The sequence below is a fragment of the Macaca thibetana genome, chromosome 9, assembly GCF_024542745.1.
Source record: "Macaca thibetana thibetana isolate TM-01 chromosome 9, ASM2454274v1, whole genome shotgun sequence".
Taxonomy (NCBI): Eukaryota; Metazoa; Chordata; class Mammalia; order Primates; family Cercopithecidae; genus Macaca; species Macaca thibetana.
Window position 1 is genome coordinate 111,509,740 of NC_065586.1, and position 19,748 is coordinate 111,529,487.

The 19,748-nt window shown below is 33.9% G+C and overlaps 1 protein-coding gene across 4 annotated transcripts in view; it reads left to right on the forward strand.

The window, feature by feature from the left end:
* ATRNL1 (attractin like 1) overlaps positions 1–19,748 on the forward strand; it is an 827,091-nt gene that overhangs the window by 300,404 nt on the left and 506,939 nt on the right. For all 4 annotated transcript variants that reach the window (XM_050804667.1, XM_050804668.1, XM_050804669.1 and 1 more), the window contains one exon: positions 17,205–17,257. In XM_050804667.1, the coding sequence (XP_050660624.1) occupies positions 17,205–17,257 (53 nt within the window). The remainder of the gene's footprint in view (positions 1–17,204; positions 17,258–19,748) is intronic.

A 19,748-nucleotide genomic window follows, 5' to 3' on the forward strand; every position in this document is an offset into this window, starting at 1 on the left:
CAGTATTCTGTTCAGGATATTTGAAAATGTTCATCAGGGATATTAGCCTATAGTTTTCTTTTTGTTGTGTTCTTACCTGGTTTTGGTATCAGGGTTAACCTACTCCTGTTTTACTATGATGCTCTTGTTTGCTGCTATTTTTTCATTTATCATTTTGGGGATTTCAGAAAGTTTAGCCATTTCTCTGCAAAAATTGCTACTTCTCCTTTCTCCCCCCACCCTTTTTTTTTTTTTTTTAACAGAGTCTTTCTCTGTTGCTAGGCTGAAGTGCAGTGGCACAATTTTGGCTCACTGGAACCTCCGTCTCCCGGGTTCAAGCAATTCTACCTTAGCCTCCCAAGTAGCAGGGACTACAGGTGCGCACCACATGCCCAGCTAATTTTTGTATTTTTAGTAGAGATGCGGTTTCACCATGTTGGCCAGGATGGTCTCGATCTCTTGACCTCATGATCTGCCTGCCTTGGCCTCCCAAAGTTCTGGGATTACAGGTGTGAGCCACCACACCTGGCCTTTCTCTCTCTCTGTTTTAAAAATATTATATGATAGCATTTTGATGGGTTTCTTTAGGGAAAAAAGCAAAATAAGTGTGTTTTACCTTTTATATCTTTATACCTTCATTTAAAAAGAAATATTTTATTTTATTTATTTTATTTTATTTTCAGAGACAGAGTCTCACTCAACCTGTCACCCAGGCTGGATTTCAGTGACATGATCTTGGCTCACTGCAACCTCCGCCTTGTGGGTTCAAGTGATTCTTCTGTCTCAGCCTCCTGAGCAGATGGGATTACAGGTGTGCGCCACCATGCCCTGCTCATTTTTGTATTTTTAGTAGAGACAGGGTTTTACCATGTTGGCCAGGCTGATCTCGAACTCCTGACCTCGTGATCCACCCACCTCAGTATCCCAAAGTACTGGGACTACAGCATGAGTCATCACACTTGGCCTATCCCTTCATATTTAATCATAAAAATGCAAAATTATTTGGCACATTTTTGCTGTTTTAAATAATCTGTCATATTTTAAAATTATGGCTGTTACATGCCCCTTATTTTAGTCTCTGAGTAAAAAAATTATATCTTTTGACAAGGTATATGTATATATTTAAACATTTAGATATATATTTAAATTTTTAAATCTAAATATTTGTATTATAAATCAAATATTTAAATAAATTAAATATTTAAATTTTAAAATTTTAATTTAAACATTTAAATTGAAAATATTTTAAAACTTATAAATGTAGAATTATTTTATATCTTGTTTTATACAAAATGTGTATTACGTAATGTTAGCATTTATATAAATGATAATTGTTATTTAGGTGACATTTAATGAGATTATTTACTTCTTCAAAGTCCGTTATATATACTTCAGCCTAAATCTGTTTTCCATAAAAGTCCAGCTGCTTGATTAGTTTGCTTAGTGGAAAAGGAGTATGATTATCTCTTTCCTTAGATACAGAAATCTTTTGAAGTTACATTTTTAATTAAGCCATACAGAAGATTTCTAAAGGCTTTTAATGTTTGTATCAGTCTTGAAGGGTTCTGAGTTTTTAAAATATTATTTAGCTCAAATATCAGAAATATTAACATGATTTATGTTGTACAGTATCAATTTAAGAAATTATTTATATTTAAACGTTTTACATTTTATTTACCTTTGTAATCTGAAGTTGAACTTGCTAAAATAATGTCTCAATTTGCTTTTTTATTTTGTGAATTAGATTAGTGGTTCATGTTCATATCTCAAGTAAATATACTGAAATATTTTACATTATAAAATTCTATCTATAACAAAAATATTACATTGGGCAGATCCTATACTGACCATTAATTATCTATGACTTCTGATATTCATACCATTGTGTAATTCCATTTCCTTTCTTGAGTGTGTGCAGGACCTGTGCTCACTTCTAAACCAGAAAATAATGCAAAGTTAATGGGATATTACTACCATTATTTTGTTACATTACATGGTAAAAGTGATGGTTTTCACTCTGTGAATATGCTGTGAAGTCTGTGCTTGCCAGAAAACTTGCTCTAGTGATTTTTTTCTTTTGCTGGCTCTGAGAAAAATGTAGCTGAAAGTATCCTCTAGCAGCTGAGGATAGCCACCAGCCAATAGCAAGTAAGAAACCAAGGCCCTCAGTCCTGTAGTGGTAAGGAAATAAATTTTGCCAATAACCTGAGGGAAAATAGAAGCAGGCATATCCCTAGTTAGTCCTCTGATTAAAACCAATTCCAGCTGACACGTGATTGCAGGATTACAGTGGACCCTAGGTCCAGCCAATGTCTTGATTGCAGTCTGCTGTGACTCTGAATCAGAGAACCTAGTTATGCCATGCTCAGACTCCTGATCCACAGAAACTGTGATATAATAAATGTGTGTTGATTAAAGTTACCAAATTTATGTATTTTTACTGAGCAATAGATAACTAGTACAAATATTATACCAAGTACTCTGGTATTTTATTTACCGAATTATACAATTCTATATTAGATATTTACGTAATATATTCCTTAAGTGTTTTCAGACTATGAAGGAGATTTCTAGTCTTTGATAGATATTTTCTTGAATGAGTAAAATAATTTCAACAATGCAGATTAAGACTTTTCCTAAAACAGAGCGTTTCTGAAGAAATTTTACCTTTGTGTAAATAAACACAGTAGACTGTTATAGAATAAATGATTTAAACTATTTTAATTGATCTGAGTAATTTACATTTTATATGCAAAATTGCCTTAATAAGGTATTTATACTTTTGTTATATTGTTTTCTTCTTATGTTGAAAATAGTTGTTAGATCCTCCATTCTGATTTCTTAATTTGCGTTTCTTTGGGAGATCTACAGTGAAATTGATGGATTATGATAATCTTGATTCTGGATCATATTGTTATTAGGTTACATCATAATCCATAAGAGATATGCCAAACATTTTAACATCAGCTATTATATTTATAACAGATTAGCATAGTTTTTATCAATTTATTTTTGGCATGTGAGAAATGATGTGGGGGGTATTACATAGCATTGCATTGTGTATAAGTAATACTTTATACATTTGTTTAGGATTTCATCTGTTTTATCCTTTGTAATGAGATATTTTCCCACGAGTGATGACTCTCCTATTAGAATGAATTTGCTAGCCTGTGAGGATCTTGGATTTTGAGTGTAGGTATGACCAGTAGGTGTGCATTCTTTTTTCTCTTTTGTCTTTTTTAAGTGAATTAAACATGGAATAAATTTATCTGACAGGACATGACATTAACGAAAAGAAAAATTTGTTTATTCTTGCTAATCTTAATTTTTTATGATGATGTTTACCAACTCCTATGGTAGACCCCTTCACATTTACCAGATAGACCTCAACATTTTTCTAGAAGCAAGAGTCCTCCTTTCTTCCCCCATTTGTTTATCTATTATTGGAATGGACTCATGAATTCCTATTTTTTTCCCAATGATTTATAATTCACTACTGTTTTTAACCACTTTGGCACTCACATTGTCCAAGATTTGGCCAGTAGGAGAGGCTTCAAGCTAGCTCTTTTGTTTTTGTGACACACCTGTAATTTTGTGAATACTTCCTTACTTTCTGGTGTAAGAAGATATTTCAGGCTTATCTTATTCCTCTTCTGCCTCAGTTGTGGGATCAGCTGTATGTCCTTTTGGAGCTCTAGTTGCTTGTAATGGAATAGCATATTAGAGACCAAGATCTTGGTGCTAGGTATGCTCTTTGCTCTTTGAGGTATCTTTACTTAGTGGGTTGTTTGGTGAACAAAGTTAGGAAATAATAAGTTATTCATGTGCACATATACACACACATATGTGCACATACATGCATACATATGCATGTATATACACACATATAAATATTTTATAAAACATTTCTTCATACTAAAACTTCCAATTCAGATCTATTTCTACAAGGCCTTTGTACCTTCTCCAGCTCAATATTTGTTCCTTCTTCTACAGTAAATGAACACTAACTTCCAATGACATCAACATATTTCCTTATTTGCTCAATTCTATATTATAATCTAAAATAGTTTCAGATTTGCTTTGCTTATATCACTTCAGTAATAAAACCTACATAAAAGATTTGGAATCTGATTTCAAGCTTCCTTCCTCCACCTTGCCCTGCACCAATTCAGAGTATGTAGCCAAATTTTGGATTCATAAGTTACTTTGAATCTTGCTTCCCTCCCCCTTTCTTACTCCCTCCCTTCCTTTTTTCTTTCTTTCTTTTTTCCCTCTTCTCTTCTTCCCCTTACCTCTCCTCCTATTTCCCTCCTTTTTTACTTTCTTTTTCCATCAATATGGAAATAGGATTCACTTGAAGTTTATTAGGCTCATTTATTTCTACTTACTTCTCATTTTATGAATTTTTTCCTTTTCCATTCTTATTGTATTAAAGTAGTTAATTAAATATGTTGAACATTAATAAGCTGAAACTACTTAAAGTATACTCAGAGAGATTATTGCGCATTTCTTTCTCCCTCTTCCAGTAGGTAACCAATTTTATTGTTTTCTGGTTTATCCTTCCTGTGTTTCCTTTCATAAAAGTAAAGCTGTATGAGCTATGTGTGTTTCTGTCTTTGTGTGTATCTTATATTAGAGAAATAGTTATTATTTCACCTTCTTACACAAAAGCCGACATATTATTAGATGTATTTTAGATACTCTTTTGAATTTTACATTTTTTTCTTCTTTATAATACTTCCTGGAGCTCAGTTAATATCAGTTCATAAAGATGTTCATTTTTTTGGTTCTGTTTTGTTTACAGATGTATAGTACTCCATTATGTATATGTACCATAGGTTAACAAATCTATTCGGGGACATTTAGACATTTTTCTAGTATCTTGCAATTAAAACTATGCTACACTGAATAAATTTGTATGTGTGTAATTTTAAATATTGGAGGTTTTTCTCAAGAGTAAATTCCTTTCAGTGGGATTGTTGGGTCAAAGAATACATGCATATGTAGTTTTTTAGATATTGTCAAGTCGTCCTCCATAGGAATTTTCTCATTTTCTATCCCCATCAGCCATATATGGGGCGGCCTATTTATCTACAGGCTCATAAGCAGGATGTATTGCTATGCATTTGAAATTTTGCCAATCTTGTGGAGAATAGTTTGTGTAGTTTTAATTTATATTTCCATTATTATAAGTGAAGTTGAATATTTTTTCATGTGGTTAAAAGCCATTTTTATATCATTTTTGTGAATTGTCTCTTCATGTCTTTTGCCAGTTTTTCTATAAAATTATTTGTTTCCCCATTATTTTTAAAGAGTTCTTTATGAATTACTGATTATAGCTCTTTTTCAGTGAGACATAAGTTGCAAATATTTCCTCCCAGTTGGTCATGTTTCTTGACTGTACTAATTGTACTTTTTTTTTGCTGTGCCGCTTTCTTAATGTACTCATATTTCCTAGTCTTTTAAAAATTACATTTGGAATTTTATTCATGGTTAGGAAGCCTTTTATTGTGTAATTAACCTATCCTTTTTTACTGTATCAAAATGTTATTTTTTACATTTATATTGATGCTTCATTTAGAGTTTTATTTTGTTTATAGTATGAGGATTGGATCTGATTTGATAGTTTTACAATAGCTATCAAGTTGTTTTAATTTATTACGAGGACTGTCTTACTCCAGTCATTTAAGACAACTTTTATCATTTACTAGATTTTTAGTATGCAATAGTTGAGCCTGTTTCTGGAATTTCTATTGTATACATTTTGTCTATTTATGTGCTAGTACAATATTATTTAATGATAGAGACTTTGAGTATATTTCAATGTCTTTTAGGTCTACCTCTCTTCAAAGCTCTTCTTTTTCAGTGTTTTTCTAACTATTCTTGTATGTTTACTTTTGTCCCTGAACATTGAGATCAACTTTTCTGGCTCCTATAAAATCTCATTGGCATTTTCATGGAATCACATTAAAGATTATCTTTGAAATTAGTTGCTATTCTGATGATATCGAGGGGTCCTATTAAAGAATAAATAATGTCTTTCCATTTATTTACATCTACTTTTGTCTTTTTCAAGCTGAGTTTCATGCCCAAAATCATATTGTTATGTTTTTATTGAAAGTATTTATTTCATTAACTTTTTGGAGGTACCTGTGTTTCCTTAAATGACACATGGAATTAAACTACCAAAAATTTGTGTTTAAATTTAACTCATAAAATTTGAAAACCCTTTTAATATATTCAAAATTATTTCAAAAATTATTATTTGTTAATATAAACCACTTTAGATAATATATGTTTCTCATTTGGTTTTTTGAGCTATAAATATTTAATAGAGAATGTAGTTCTTGTATTGGACACCTTCCAAAACTCTGCAAAGCCTTTCAGTTTAATTCTTAACAAGGTGGTGTTGATTTGTTATTTCTGTTAATTTTCTGTGGTTGACTATTGAAAGCTTAAAATTGGGATGCCAAAGTTACTTCCTACACAAGAACATATAATATCATCCTTTCAAGAAATTCGTAGTTTAGAGAAAATAAAATTTCAACCACTCCTTTGTAAAACTTATACTGTGTTGAAGGTAAATCTATTATAGTAATTTTCAGTTCAATATAAGATTATATAATTTGAATAAACCCAATATTGTTAACAAAAAAGAAAATATTATAACTTGCATATTAGAGAAATGAGTTTGTATCCTTGAGCTTTTAAAGTCGGTATTATCACTTTGAAAACACTTGAGGGAGAGTGATGCCAGCAAGATGGCAGAATAGGAGATAACCTGCTAATATTTCCTCACAACGACAAGAACTCTGCACCCATCTACTGACAAAAGTCACTGGCAGGAGCCTCAGGAGTCAGGCAGGAGGGTGTGAAAGCCCAGTGGAGTCCAAGGCTCAAGAGGGTTGTTTTGAGAATGCAGACTGGCACCCAGGTGACAGATGCATTAATTTTGCTTCAAGGTTCAAGCCCAGAAATGGCCCTAATCCCCAAGGGATTTGACTACAGCCCTGGCCTTGAACCCGCAACTAAAATCATCTTCTAAGGGATCTAGGAGGAATCGTGTATACTAGTGTAAGAGGCCACTGATATCAGTCTCAGCAGTGAACCTAGAAGTAGTCCTGTGGCTTGACTCCTGCCCTCTTCAGTTGAGTTCCCAACACAGAACTGCTCACACAAAACCCCAGAGGGACACTTGCCCATATCCTGCAGACTGTGAGTCTGAGCCTCCTTGATAGGCTTGCCAAACTTATCTTTCAGCAGATCCCAGGTTGTCATCTCACAGCATATCCTGAGGGATCCAGTCTCACCCCCAGTTCTCCCACTGTAGTCAGGTAACTATCATATCTGTCCAGTGACCTGCTAGGAGATGTGCAACCATCTGAGGAATTGAGGTGGACTCTCCAGCCTTTGTCCCACAGTAGATCCTGAGGGGACCCAGCCTCAGATTTGGCCCCTCCTGCTGCAGTTGGTGACATATCTAACCTGTTCAGAGACCTCCTGGGAGGCATGATTGTCTGGGGCACTGGGATAGTCTTCTGGTCTAGGTTTCCTGGCCAGCTTTCCCATACAGCCCAGTTACCCTCCTTGGATCTTCCCTGGGTCCATCTGCCCTGGAGAGCCCTGCCAACATTGGAGCCCTCCTGAGACTTGTGGCAGCTCTGGGCTTAGACTGCCCTCTGGTGTTTAGGGAGTTGCAGTGGTCATGGGCTCAGGGAAGACAACAGTCAGTCCCCTTAGAAACTCTGGAAGGCCCTGAAGAAGGATGAGCAAAAACAAAGCTAGACTGGGAAGACTAGAATAAACACCTGATCTCTCAGTGCACACACGTTGTTGCATGTCCTTAAGCATCAAGATCATTCAGGGAAATCTGATCTCACCAAACAGACAAAATAAGGTTGTGCCAGAGATTGGCCTTAAGGTGATGGAGACATGTGGTCTTTCAGACAAATAATTCAAAATAGCTGTTTTTAGAAAGTTAATAAATTTACTGAAGCTCAAACTTCAGTAAAATTCAGAGAAGCAATCAGAAATACATGAAAGAAACTTAAGAGATTGAAATATTAATAATAAAAAGCAAATGGAGATCCTGGAGGTGAATGAAATGAATGAGTGAAATAAAATACAATGAATGAAATAAAAATGGAATAGAGAGCATCTTCAGCACAATAGATCAAACAAAAGAAAGAATTAGTGAGTTCAGATGTAGGCTATTTGAGAACATAGTCAGAGGTGAAAGAACCAAAAGAATGAAAATGGCCAAAGAAAGCTTACCAGATCTATGGGACAACATCAAAACAACACATTTGTGTTATTAGAATTCAAGAAGGAGTTGAGAGACAAAGGGGCCAAAAGCTTATTAAAAATAATAACAGGAAACTTTTCAAGCCTGGGGAAAGATGTGAATACCCAATTATAGCATGGTCAAAGGTCACCAGATTCAATCCAAATAAGAATACCACAAGGCATGTCACAATTAAACTCACAAAGATCAATGACTAAGAGAGGGTCTAGAGAGAAGTGAGAAAAAAGAAGCAAAAAACACAAAAGAGAGATCTAATGTAACTGGCAGCTAATTTTTCAGCAGAAACGTTTCAGGGCAGTAGGAAATGTGACAGTGACAATGTATTCAGAATGTGGAAGGAAAATACCTGCCAACCACGAATACTATAGGCAGAAAAGGTGTATTTTAAAAATGAAGGAGAGAAAGACTTCTGCAGGCAAACAAAAGCTGAGGGACTTAATGGCTACCAGACCAGTTCTGCAAGAAATGCTAAAGAGAGCTCTTCAAACTTAAAGAAAAGAATACTTACATTGATTGTTAGGCTAATACTGTAATTGTGTTGTATGAACCACATTTATCTTTGTATAAAGAATAAACAACAAAACTATAAAAACTACGATAATTTGTAAAGAGATAGGCAATATGAAAAATGTAAGCTGTGACGTCAAAATTCAAAACATGGAGGGATAATGAGTTAAAATATACCATTTTTTGTTGTTTTCTTCTTTCCTTTGCAATCAAAGTTAAGTTTTTATTGGTTTAAAATAACTTATTATGACTATAAGATGTTTTTGTGAGTCTCATGGTAATGAAAAAGCTAAAAGCTATAATAGATAACACTAAAAAAGTGAGGAATAAAACACATTACTAGAGAGAATCACATAACCCCAAAGGAAGCCTTTAAGAGAGGAAAAAAGGAAAAATATATCTAGACAACTAGAAAACAAGTTACACAATCGTGATAGTCATCCCTTATCTATCAATAACTACCTTGAATGTAAATGGTTTAAATTATTCAGTTAAAAGAGAGGCTGAATGGATAGAAAAATATGACCAAACTATGCTGCCTACAGGAGACTTACTTTACTTATAAAACAACATGCATAGATTGAAAGTAAACGGATGGGAAAAGCTATTTCATGGAAATGGAACCCCAAAAAGAACAGAAGTAGCTGTAATTATAGGAAAAAAAATAGTCTTTAAGTTAAAAACTGTAAAAAGAGACAAGGCCATTATATAATAATAGCGGGGTCAATGCAGCAAGCAGATACAATTATAAACATATGTGTACCCACTAGCAGAGGACCTATATATATAAAGCAAATATTAATAGATTTAAAGGGAGAGATAGACTGTAATACAATAATAGTAGGGGACTTCAACACTGCACTTTCAGCAATGTGTAGATCATCCAGACAGAAAATCAACAAAGAAACTTCAGTGTCTGACAACACGCTTGACCAAATGGACCTAACAGATATTTATAGAGCATTCCGTCTAACAGCCGCAGAAGGCACAGTCTTCTCAACAGCACATATAACATTCTTTAGGATAGATTATATGTAAGGCCACAAAACATGTCTTACCATTTTTTTTTTTTTGAGACGGAGTCTCACTGTTGTCACCCAGGCTGGAATGCAGTGGTGTGATCTCGGCTCAGTGCAACCTCCGCCTCCCAGGTTCCAGCAATTCTCCTGCCTCAGCCTCCTGAGTTGCTGTGATTACAGGTGCCTGCTACCATGCCTCGCTAATTTTTGTATTTTTAGTAGAGATGGGGTTTCACCATTTTGGCCAGGCTGGTCTTGAACTCCTGATCTCAGGTGATCCACCTGCTTCAGCCTCCCAAAGTGCTGGGATTACAGGCATGAGCCATGGCTCCTGGCCTCAAATTTTTAAAAATCAAAGTATATCAAGTATTTTTTTTCTGACCACTGTGGAATAAAACTAAAACCAATAACAGGAGGAACTTCGGAAACTGTATATGTACATGGAGATTACACAAGTCAATGAAGAAATTAAAAAGCAAATTAAAACATTTCTTGAGAAAAATCAAAATGGAAATACAACATACCAAAACTTATGGGATATAGCAAAAACAGTTTTTAGAGGAAAGTTTGTAGCAATAATCACCTATTTGAAAAAGTAGAAATATCTCAAACAGCCTAATGTTGTATCTCAAAGACCTAGAAAACAAGAATGATCTAAGCCCAAAATTATGAGAAGGAAAGAAATAATAAATAACAGAGAAGAAATGAAGGAAATAGAGAATAAAAAAATACAAAGCATCAGGAAAATGACGAGTTGGTTTTTGAAATAAGAAACGAAATTGACAAACCTTTAGCTAGCCTAAGGAAAAAAGAGGAATGACTCAAATAAATAAAATCAAAGATGAAAAAGGAGACATCACAACTGATACCACAGCAATACAAAGGATTATTAGAGACTATAATGAGCAATGATAGACGAACAAATTTGAAAACTTAGAAGAAATGAATAAATTTCCTATAGCTTATCTTACCAAGATTGGATCATGAAGAAATAGAAAACCTGGACAGGCCAATAATGAGAAACATGATTGAATTAGTAAAAGAAAGACTCCTATCAAAAAAAATCCAGGACCTGATTACTTCATTGCTAAATTCTAGCAAATATTTAAAAATGAACTCATACCAATTCTTATCAAACTATTCCAAAAAATTGAAGTAGAGGACATTTTTCCAAACTCATTCTATGAGGCCAGCATTACCCTGATAACAAAACCAGACAAGGACAAAAGTGTAAAATAAAACTACAGGCCAATATCCCTGATGGATATAGATGCAAAAACCCATAATACGGTACTCCAAACTGAATCCAACAACATATCATAATATCATTGACCATGATTAAGTGAAATTCATTCCAGTAATGCAAGTATAGTTCAACACACAAAAATCAATACATGTGTTGCATTCCATTACTAGGATGAAGGACAAAAACCATAGGATCATGTCAATAGATGCCAAAAAAGAATTTGATAAAATTTAACATTCCTCCATGATAAAACCCCTGAAAAATTAGGCTTAGAGGGAACACACCTCAACATATATGCACATATATGCATCCACAGCTAACATCATACCAAACAGGGAAAAGTTGAAAGCTTTCCCTTTGAATGCTGAAGCAATACAATGATGCCTACTTTAACTACTTCTATTCAACATAGCACTAGAATTCCTAGCAAGGGCAATTAGGAAAGAGAAAGAAAGAAAGGACATCCAAATTAGAAAGGAGAAATTCAGTGTTCATGTTTGTTTACTGTTGACATGATCTTATATATAGAAAACTATACAAATTTCATGACTTATAACTGACACATGAATTCAGTGAAGTTGCAGGATACAAAATACATGTGCAGAATTTAGTAGCATTTCTTTTTCTTTCTTTTTTTTTTTTTTTTTTGAGACAGAGTCTCACTCTATCGCCCAGGCTGGAGTGCAGTGGTGTGATCTCGGCTCACTGCAAACTCTGCCTCCTGGGTTCATGGCATTCTCCTGCCTCAGCCTCCCCGGTAGCTGGGACTAATTTAGTAGCATTTCTATATGTCAATAGAAAACTATTTGAAAAAGAAATTAAGAGAGCTATTCCACCTAAAATATCTAAAAAAATTCCAAAATACTTAAAAAATTACCTAGGCATAAATTTAGTCAGGGAGGTGAAAGATCTCTACAATGAAAACTGTAAAACATTGATTAAAAGAATTGAAGATGAGACAAATTAGTGGAAAGACATTCTGTGTTCAAAGATTGAAAGAAGTAATGTTTTAAAAATATAAACACTACCCAAAGATTCTATAGAATCAGTGCAATTTCTATAATAATATCAGTGACATTCTTCACAGAAATAGAAAAAACAATTCTGAAATTCATATGGAACCAAAAAAGACCCCAAATGGCCAAAACAATCTTCAGCTGAAGGAACAAACTGGAGGCATTACACTACATGACTTCAAAATATACTACAAGGCAAGAGTAACCAAGACAGGATGATGGCATTCCTATCAAACTATGACATTCTTTACATAATTAGAAAAACTATTTTAAAATTCATATGGAATCAGAAAAGAGCTCGAGTAGCCAACATAATCATAAACAAAAAGAATAAAGCTGGGGGTATCATGTTAATTGACTTCAAACTATATAACAAGGCTGTGGTAACCAAAACAGGATGGTATGTATACAAAGACAGACACATAGACCAATGGATCAGAATAGAGAGCCAATAAATAATACTGTGCATGTGCAACTATCTAGTCTTCAGTGAGGCTGACAAAAACAAGTAGTGATGAAGGACTCCCTATTCAATAAATGGTGCTGTAATAACCTGGCTAGCCATATGCAGAAGATTGAAACTGGACCCCTTTCTTACACCATATAAAAAGTCAACTTAAGATGGATTAAAGACTTAAATGTAAGACCCCAAACTATAAAATCCCTGAAAGATAACCTAGATACCATTCTGGATGTAGGACCCGGCAAAGATTTCATGACGAATATGCTAAAAGCAATGGCAACAACAAAGAAAATTGACAAATGGCGCCTAATTAAGCAGAAGAGCTTCTGCATGGCAAAAGCAACTACCAGCAGAGTAAACAGACACCCTACAAAATAGGAGAAAATATTTGCAAACTATGCATCCCACAAAGATCTAATATCTAGAATCTGTATGGAAGTTAAATCAACAAGCAAAAAATGACCCACCCCATTAAAAAGTGAGCAAAGTACATGAACACACACTTTTTGGAAGAAGCCATACATGTGTCCAACAAGCAGGTGAAAAAATGCTCAACATCACTAACCATTAGAGAAATGCAAATCAAAATCAGAATATGATACTATCTCACACCAGTCAGAATGGGAATTATTAAAAAAAAAATAACAGATGCTGGCAAGGTTGCAGAGAAAAGGGAACCTTATACATTGCTGGTGGGAATGTAAATTAGTTTGGCCACTGTGGAAAGCAGTTTAGCAATTTCTCAAAGAACTCAGAGCAGAGTTACCATTTGACCCAGCAATGGAATACTATGCAGCTATGAAAAAGAACAAGATCATGTTTTTGGCAGCAACGTGGATGGAGCTTGAGGCCATTATCTTAAGTGAACTAACACTGAAACACAAAACCAAGTACTACTGCATGTTCTCACTTTTTAGTTGGAGCTAAACATTGTGTACATATGAACATAAAGAAGGGAACAACAGACACCAGGGCCTACTAGGGGGTGGAGGAAGGGAGGAGGGTGAAGTTAGAGAAAACACCTATCAAGTATTATGCTTATTACCTGGGTGGTGAAATAATCTGTACCCCAAACCTCTGTGACACGCAATTTACCTATGTAACAAACCTGCGCACGTACCTCTAATATAACCTAAAATAAAAGTTAAGAAAAATGATATGAAACAATAATTTATAGTACATTTTACAGTAACTAAGACAGTGTAATTGCAAAGTTTGTGACAAAAAGAAATAACTCCTTGAGGTGATGGATGTCCCTCTTACCCTAATGTCATTATTATACAATGTATGCCTGTATCAAAATATCTCATGTACCCCATACATAAACACACTTACTATGTACCCATAAACATTAAAAGGTAAAAATTGGCCAGGTGCGGTGGCTCAAAATGTAATCCCAGCACTTTGGGAGTCTGAGGTGGGTGAATTGCTTGAGTTCATGAGTTCGAGACCAGCCTGGCCAACACTGCAAAACCCTATCTCTAATAAAAATACAAAAAGCTAGCTGGGCATGGTGGTGTGTAGCTCCAGCTACTAGGGAGGCTAAGGTGGGAGAATCACCTGAGCTCAGGAGGTAAAGGCTGCAGTGAGCTGAGACTGCACCACTGTATTCCAGCTTGGGCAACAGAACAAGACTCTGTCTCAAAAACAAAATTAAAAATTTAAAAAGACACATAAACTAATGAAACAGAATAAAGAACACAGAAATAAATACATGCATATATAGCCATCTGATTTTTGGCAAAAGTGCAAGAATACACATTAGGGAGATAATAGTTTCTTTAATAAATGATGCTGGGGAAAAGTTTCATTAAGGAGAATGAAATTAGACCCCATCTGTCACCGCTTAAAAAAATCAAATCAAAATGGATTAAAGATTTAAATGTAAGTCCTCAAACTGTGAGACTACTAGAAGAGAACATGGAGGTAACACTTTATTACATTTCTCTGGGGAAGGTTTTTGTTTGTTTGTTTTGGAAAAGACCTCAAAAGCACAGGCAACAAAAGCAAAAATAGAGAAATGGGATTACATCAAAATAAAAGCTGCTGTGCAGCAAAGGAAATAATCAGCAGAGCAAAGAGACAACCTATAGAATGGGAGAAAATATTTGCAAACTATGCATCTGACAAGGGATTAATATCCCTTATGTTAGGAACCCAAACAACTCAATAGCAAAAAAACCCACAAATATAAAGAGTAGACAAAAGATCTGAATAGACATTTCTCAAAAGAAGACATAACAATGGCCCACTGATATAAGAAGAAAAAACTCAGCATCCCTGATCACTAGGAAAATGCACATCAAAATCATGATGCGTTATCACCTCACGCTAGTTAGAATGGCTATTATGAAAAAGACAAAAAATAACAAAACTGGCGAGGTTATGGAGAAAGAGGATCTTCTATCCACCGTTGATGGAAATGCACATTAATACAGCTGTTTGTGGACAACAGTATGGAAGTTTCTCAAAAAATTAAAAATAGAATGAAAATATGATCCAATAATCTCACGACTGGATATTTATCCAAAGGAATTGAAATTCGTATTTTGGAGATATATCTGTACTCTTTTTATTGCAGCACTATGCACAGTAGCCAAGATATGGAATCAGTCTAAGTCTTATCAAGAGATAAATGGATAAATATATGTGATATATTTTTGGAATGTATTTTGTCCATAAAAAATAACGAAATCCTGTCATTTGGGACACAACATGGACAAACCTAGAGGACATTATATTATGTGAAATAAGTCAATCACAGAACAAATACTGCATGATCTCACTTATATGTAGAATCTAAAAAGACTGATCTCATAGAAGTTGAGAGTAGAAATGTGGTTATAAGATCTCACAGAAGTTGAATGTAGAATTGTGGTTATGAGAATTGTGGTTATGAGAGGCTGTGGAGGATTTTGAAAGGCTTAGGAGGGTATGGGGAGGGCGGAATGGGGAGGGATTGGTCATCAATTTATACAAAGTTACAGTTCGATAGGAATCACACTTTCTGGTGCACTATTGCTTATTTCTAAAACTAGAAAACTACCATCAATGACAAAATCTTAAAAGTAGTGTTCGGAAATGTCACAGAAAACCTAACACCCAAACTTCCTTTGTTTCATAGAGTCCTTTTTTTCCAAGTTAGTGTTTTAAAGGATTATCATATTTTGACTTTAATTTTATAATTAATATACAGTAAAATTTACTCTTCAACTCATTTTTTTTTCCATGAATGTAAAAACTAGCTAGCACATGGTTGAAAAATGCATTGGGAATGTAATCTGATTATTTAGCCTCTAATTTTTCACTGTTTGACTCTTCATTATATATATGTATTCTACTATTCCTCTGTTCTTATGAACTCTTCTGAAAAACTGAAGACATTTTAGACTTTTACCTCTTTAAACTTAACTAGAGTTGAAATATATGTAACATATTTATATATAATATTTATGAAATAATTAAACTATATGCAAATATAATTTTTATTATTTAAATATTAAGTCACTTTATTAAGTTACCCTGGTGCATAAATTTTATAATAATTTATTTTGGAGGATGTTCCAAGAAATACCATTATGTAAAACCATGCTATATCTGTATTAGACATTGTCAATTTTATTTGGCAAACAAGGTTTTGTGAACTTGAAAAATTTTGAAAATACTTATGATTTTCTCCCACCACTATAGTTAACTATATTTTTATGTATTAAACATAAGAGTACCTGAGTATGAATGCTCATATGTTCTTTCACTTTTTAAAAATGTGTTTATGTGAATTCAAAGTTTGAGCTCATGAATTTAATCTATATTAGTCAATTTTGTTTGGATTAATTAGGGAAACCTTTTTTTCCCATTATTTACTGGAGGAGATCTGTTTTTAAAAATACAGATTGGCCAGGCGCGGTGACTCAAGCCTGTAATCCCAGCACTTTGGGAGGCCGAGACGGGCGGATCACAAGGTCAGGAAATCGAGACCATCCTGGCTAACACGGTGAAACTCCGTCTCTACTAAAAAATACAAAAAACTAGCCGGGCGAGGTGGCGGGCGCCTGTAGTCCCAGCTACTCCAGAGGCTGAGGCAGGAGAATGGCGTGAACCCGGGAGGCGGAGCTTGCAGTGAGCCGAGATCCGGCCACTGCACTCCAGCCTGGGTGACAGAGCGAGACTCCGTCTCAAAAAAAAAAAAAAAAAATACAGATTAATTGGTGGAGAAACTGGAGAAAATATGTTAATTTCAAAAAAAAAAAAAAAAAAATCACAAGTGTGAAAATAATGTGGATTTATGAATTCCCTGAATTTTCTTCTACCTAAAAATATCTCTGTATCTTATTTCAGACTTTCACTTCTTCTCTTTATTAAGGCAGGATACATATCCCAAAGCTCATAATTATATTTCATCTGCCTTTTAACATTCCTTATATGCCTATCATGTATGCTTTTCTTTTTCTTCACTATTTCATCTCTCACTTTTTCTCATATATAAAGCTTTCTACAATTAATTCAGATTTCACACACATCTTTCGAAGATGTGTTTTTGAAATTTCAAATAATGGTATAGTTTTAAGTATGTTTTGATGTAGAATATAAATACTTTTTTGCTTGTAGTAAAACATGAGGCTTTTGAATTGCATTGTTTAATAGTAAATGAGTTTTTGTGTTTCTGCAGATGTGACTCTGAAAATCGCTATGTTGGTAATCCACTTAGAGGAACATGTTATTGTAAGTATTTGTATATTCTTCATTTTAAATAATTGGTACATACTATTAGTTTCAAATAATAAAGGTCATCTTAAATAACTAAAATTGTCATTAATATCTTGCAATTTCTGTTTCTTAAATTTTATAATATAACTTCATGTATATGGCTAAGAAATATATTATCTTAATTATATTTGGTGCATTTTTTTTTACTCTGAACAGTGAAATAGCAATAGATTTTATTCTGAACATAGAACAAAGTATAGAACTTGAGTAAACTCATGTGATTTTAATGTAATCTTTTTCATTATGATGGATTTTTGAAGAACTTGAATTTTATAATAGATATTTTGCAGAATTTTGGGCATTACTAAAAGGCTGCACTGATTTTGTACCAACAGATACTTTCATTGGGTACTGATTATATGATAGGTATACATTTAACTTTTGTTTTGTTTTCTGAGACGGAGTCTTGCTTTTGTGGCCCAGGCTGGAGTGCAATGGCACGATCTCAGCTCACTGCAACCTCTGCCTCTCAGGTTCAAGTGATTCTCCTGCCTTAGCCTCCCAAGTAGCTGGCATTAAATGAGCCTGCCACCACGGCCAGCTAAATTTTGTATTTTTAGTAGAGATGGGGTTTTGCCATGTTGGTCAGGCTGGTCTCGAACTCCTGACCTCATGATCTGCCTGCCTCGGCCTCCCAAAGTGTTGGGATTACAGATGCGAGCCTCTGCGCCCAGCCTATCTTTAACTTTTAAAGAAACAGCCAAATGCTGTTTCCCAAATGGTTGTACCATTTTACATTCCCATCAGCAGTGTATGAGAGTTTCAGTTCTTCCACATTTCACAGCCTTTTTCAGAGTTAGTCCAAGTTTTAGCCATTCTAATAGGTGTGGAATGGTATGTAACTCTCATTTTAATTTGCATTTTCCTAATTACTAATGATGTTCAGCATCTTTTCATAGGATTGTTTGCCATCTGTATATTTTATTAGATGAAGGGTCTGTTGAAATCCATTGCCCACTTTTTAGATTGTTTTTATATTAATGAATTTTCCACATACTTCATTCTAGATACAAGTCCTTTATCAAATATATGACTTGCAAATATTTTTTACTAGTGGTAACTTGTCTTTTTACCCTATTAACACTGTTTTCTTGAAGAACAGATTTTAATTTAGATGAATCTTGACTTATCAGTTTGTTCTTTTGTGAAATCTTAGCCTAACAGGTGACTATGATTTTCCCAAGGTTTTGGTAGAAATATTACATTTTTAAGTTTTCTATTTAAGTATATGGTCCATTTTGAATTAATATTTGTATATATAGTAGGTGATGGATTGAAGTTCTTTTTCTCCACGTAAATATTTAAATATTCAAGCACACTTTATATAAAGACTATACTTAGCAATGAATTCCTATGCATCTTTGCTGAAAAACACTTGTTTGTAAATATGCCGCATTAGCATAAAAATAAGCAAATAGATTAATGAAACAGAAAAGCGTCTGGACATTACAATTAATGTGATTTTATAAGTTTGGAAATTGGTTAGTATTTATTCTCCAACTTTGTTCTTCCTTTTCAAACTTGTTTTGACTACTCCTTTTTTTTTTTGCATTTGCAAGTGAATTTTAGAATCTGCCTTTCAGTTTTCAAAAAAATGCTATAATTTGTTTTGTGATTTTGTTTAACTTATGATGAATTTGGGGAGAATTGGCATGTTAACTGTAGTGAGTCTGGAATTATCATATTTTTCATTTTTTCTCAATTCTTTAATTTTTATTATTAATATTTTATAATTATAACTACACATTTCACATTTTTGTCAGATTTATCCTTCTGTATTTTAAATTTGTGATGCTATTGATAATGATAGCTTAAATATTTCATTTCTGATTGTTTCTGGCATTTATAATTGATTTTATATTGGTTTTACATCCTGTAGCTTTGCAAAAGTCACATTTTACTTCTAGTACCATTTTTTGTTGATTCTCTCAGAATTTCTACACATACAATGTTTTCTGCAAATAATGGCAGTTGGATTTCTTCTTTTCCTATCTTGATGGTTTTATTTCTTTTTTCTGCCTTATTGCTATAGCTAACACCTTTAATAATGTGTTTAGAAGATGTGAACATGCAAGTATTTATTCTTGTCTTGTTTCTGATCTAAGAGGGAAAGCATTCAGTCTTTTATCATTAAGTATCTTGCAGGTTTTTGCTAACTGTCTTTATCAGGTTAAGGAAATTGCCTTCTATTCCAACTTTGGTGTACATTTTTTATCAGAAAAGGGTGTTTATGTCCAGTGCATTTCCTGCCTTAATTTATATGATTTTCAGAAATTTCTATTTTACTTTGTTAGTATCGCGATTTTAGTATTTTTAGTTTAGTTAATGGTATATATTGTGTGAATATACTATCTTTTTTGTCCATACGTAAGTTCATGGACTTTGGGATTGTTTCTAGGTTTTGTCTATTAAGAAAAATGCTGCAGTGAATGAACATTCATAGGGT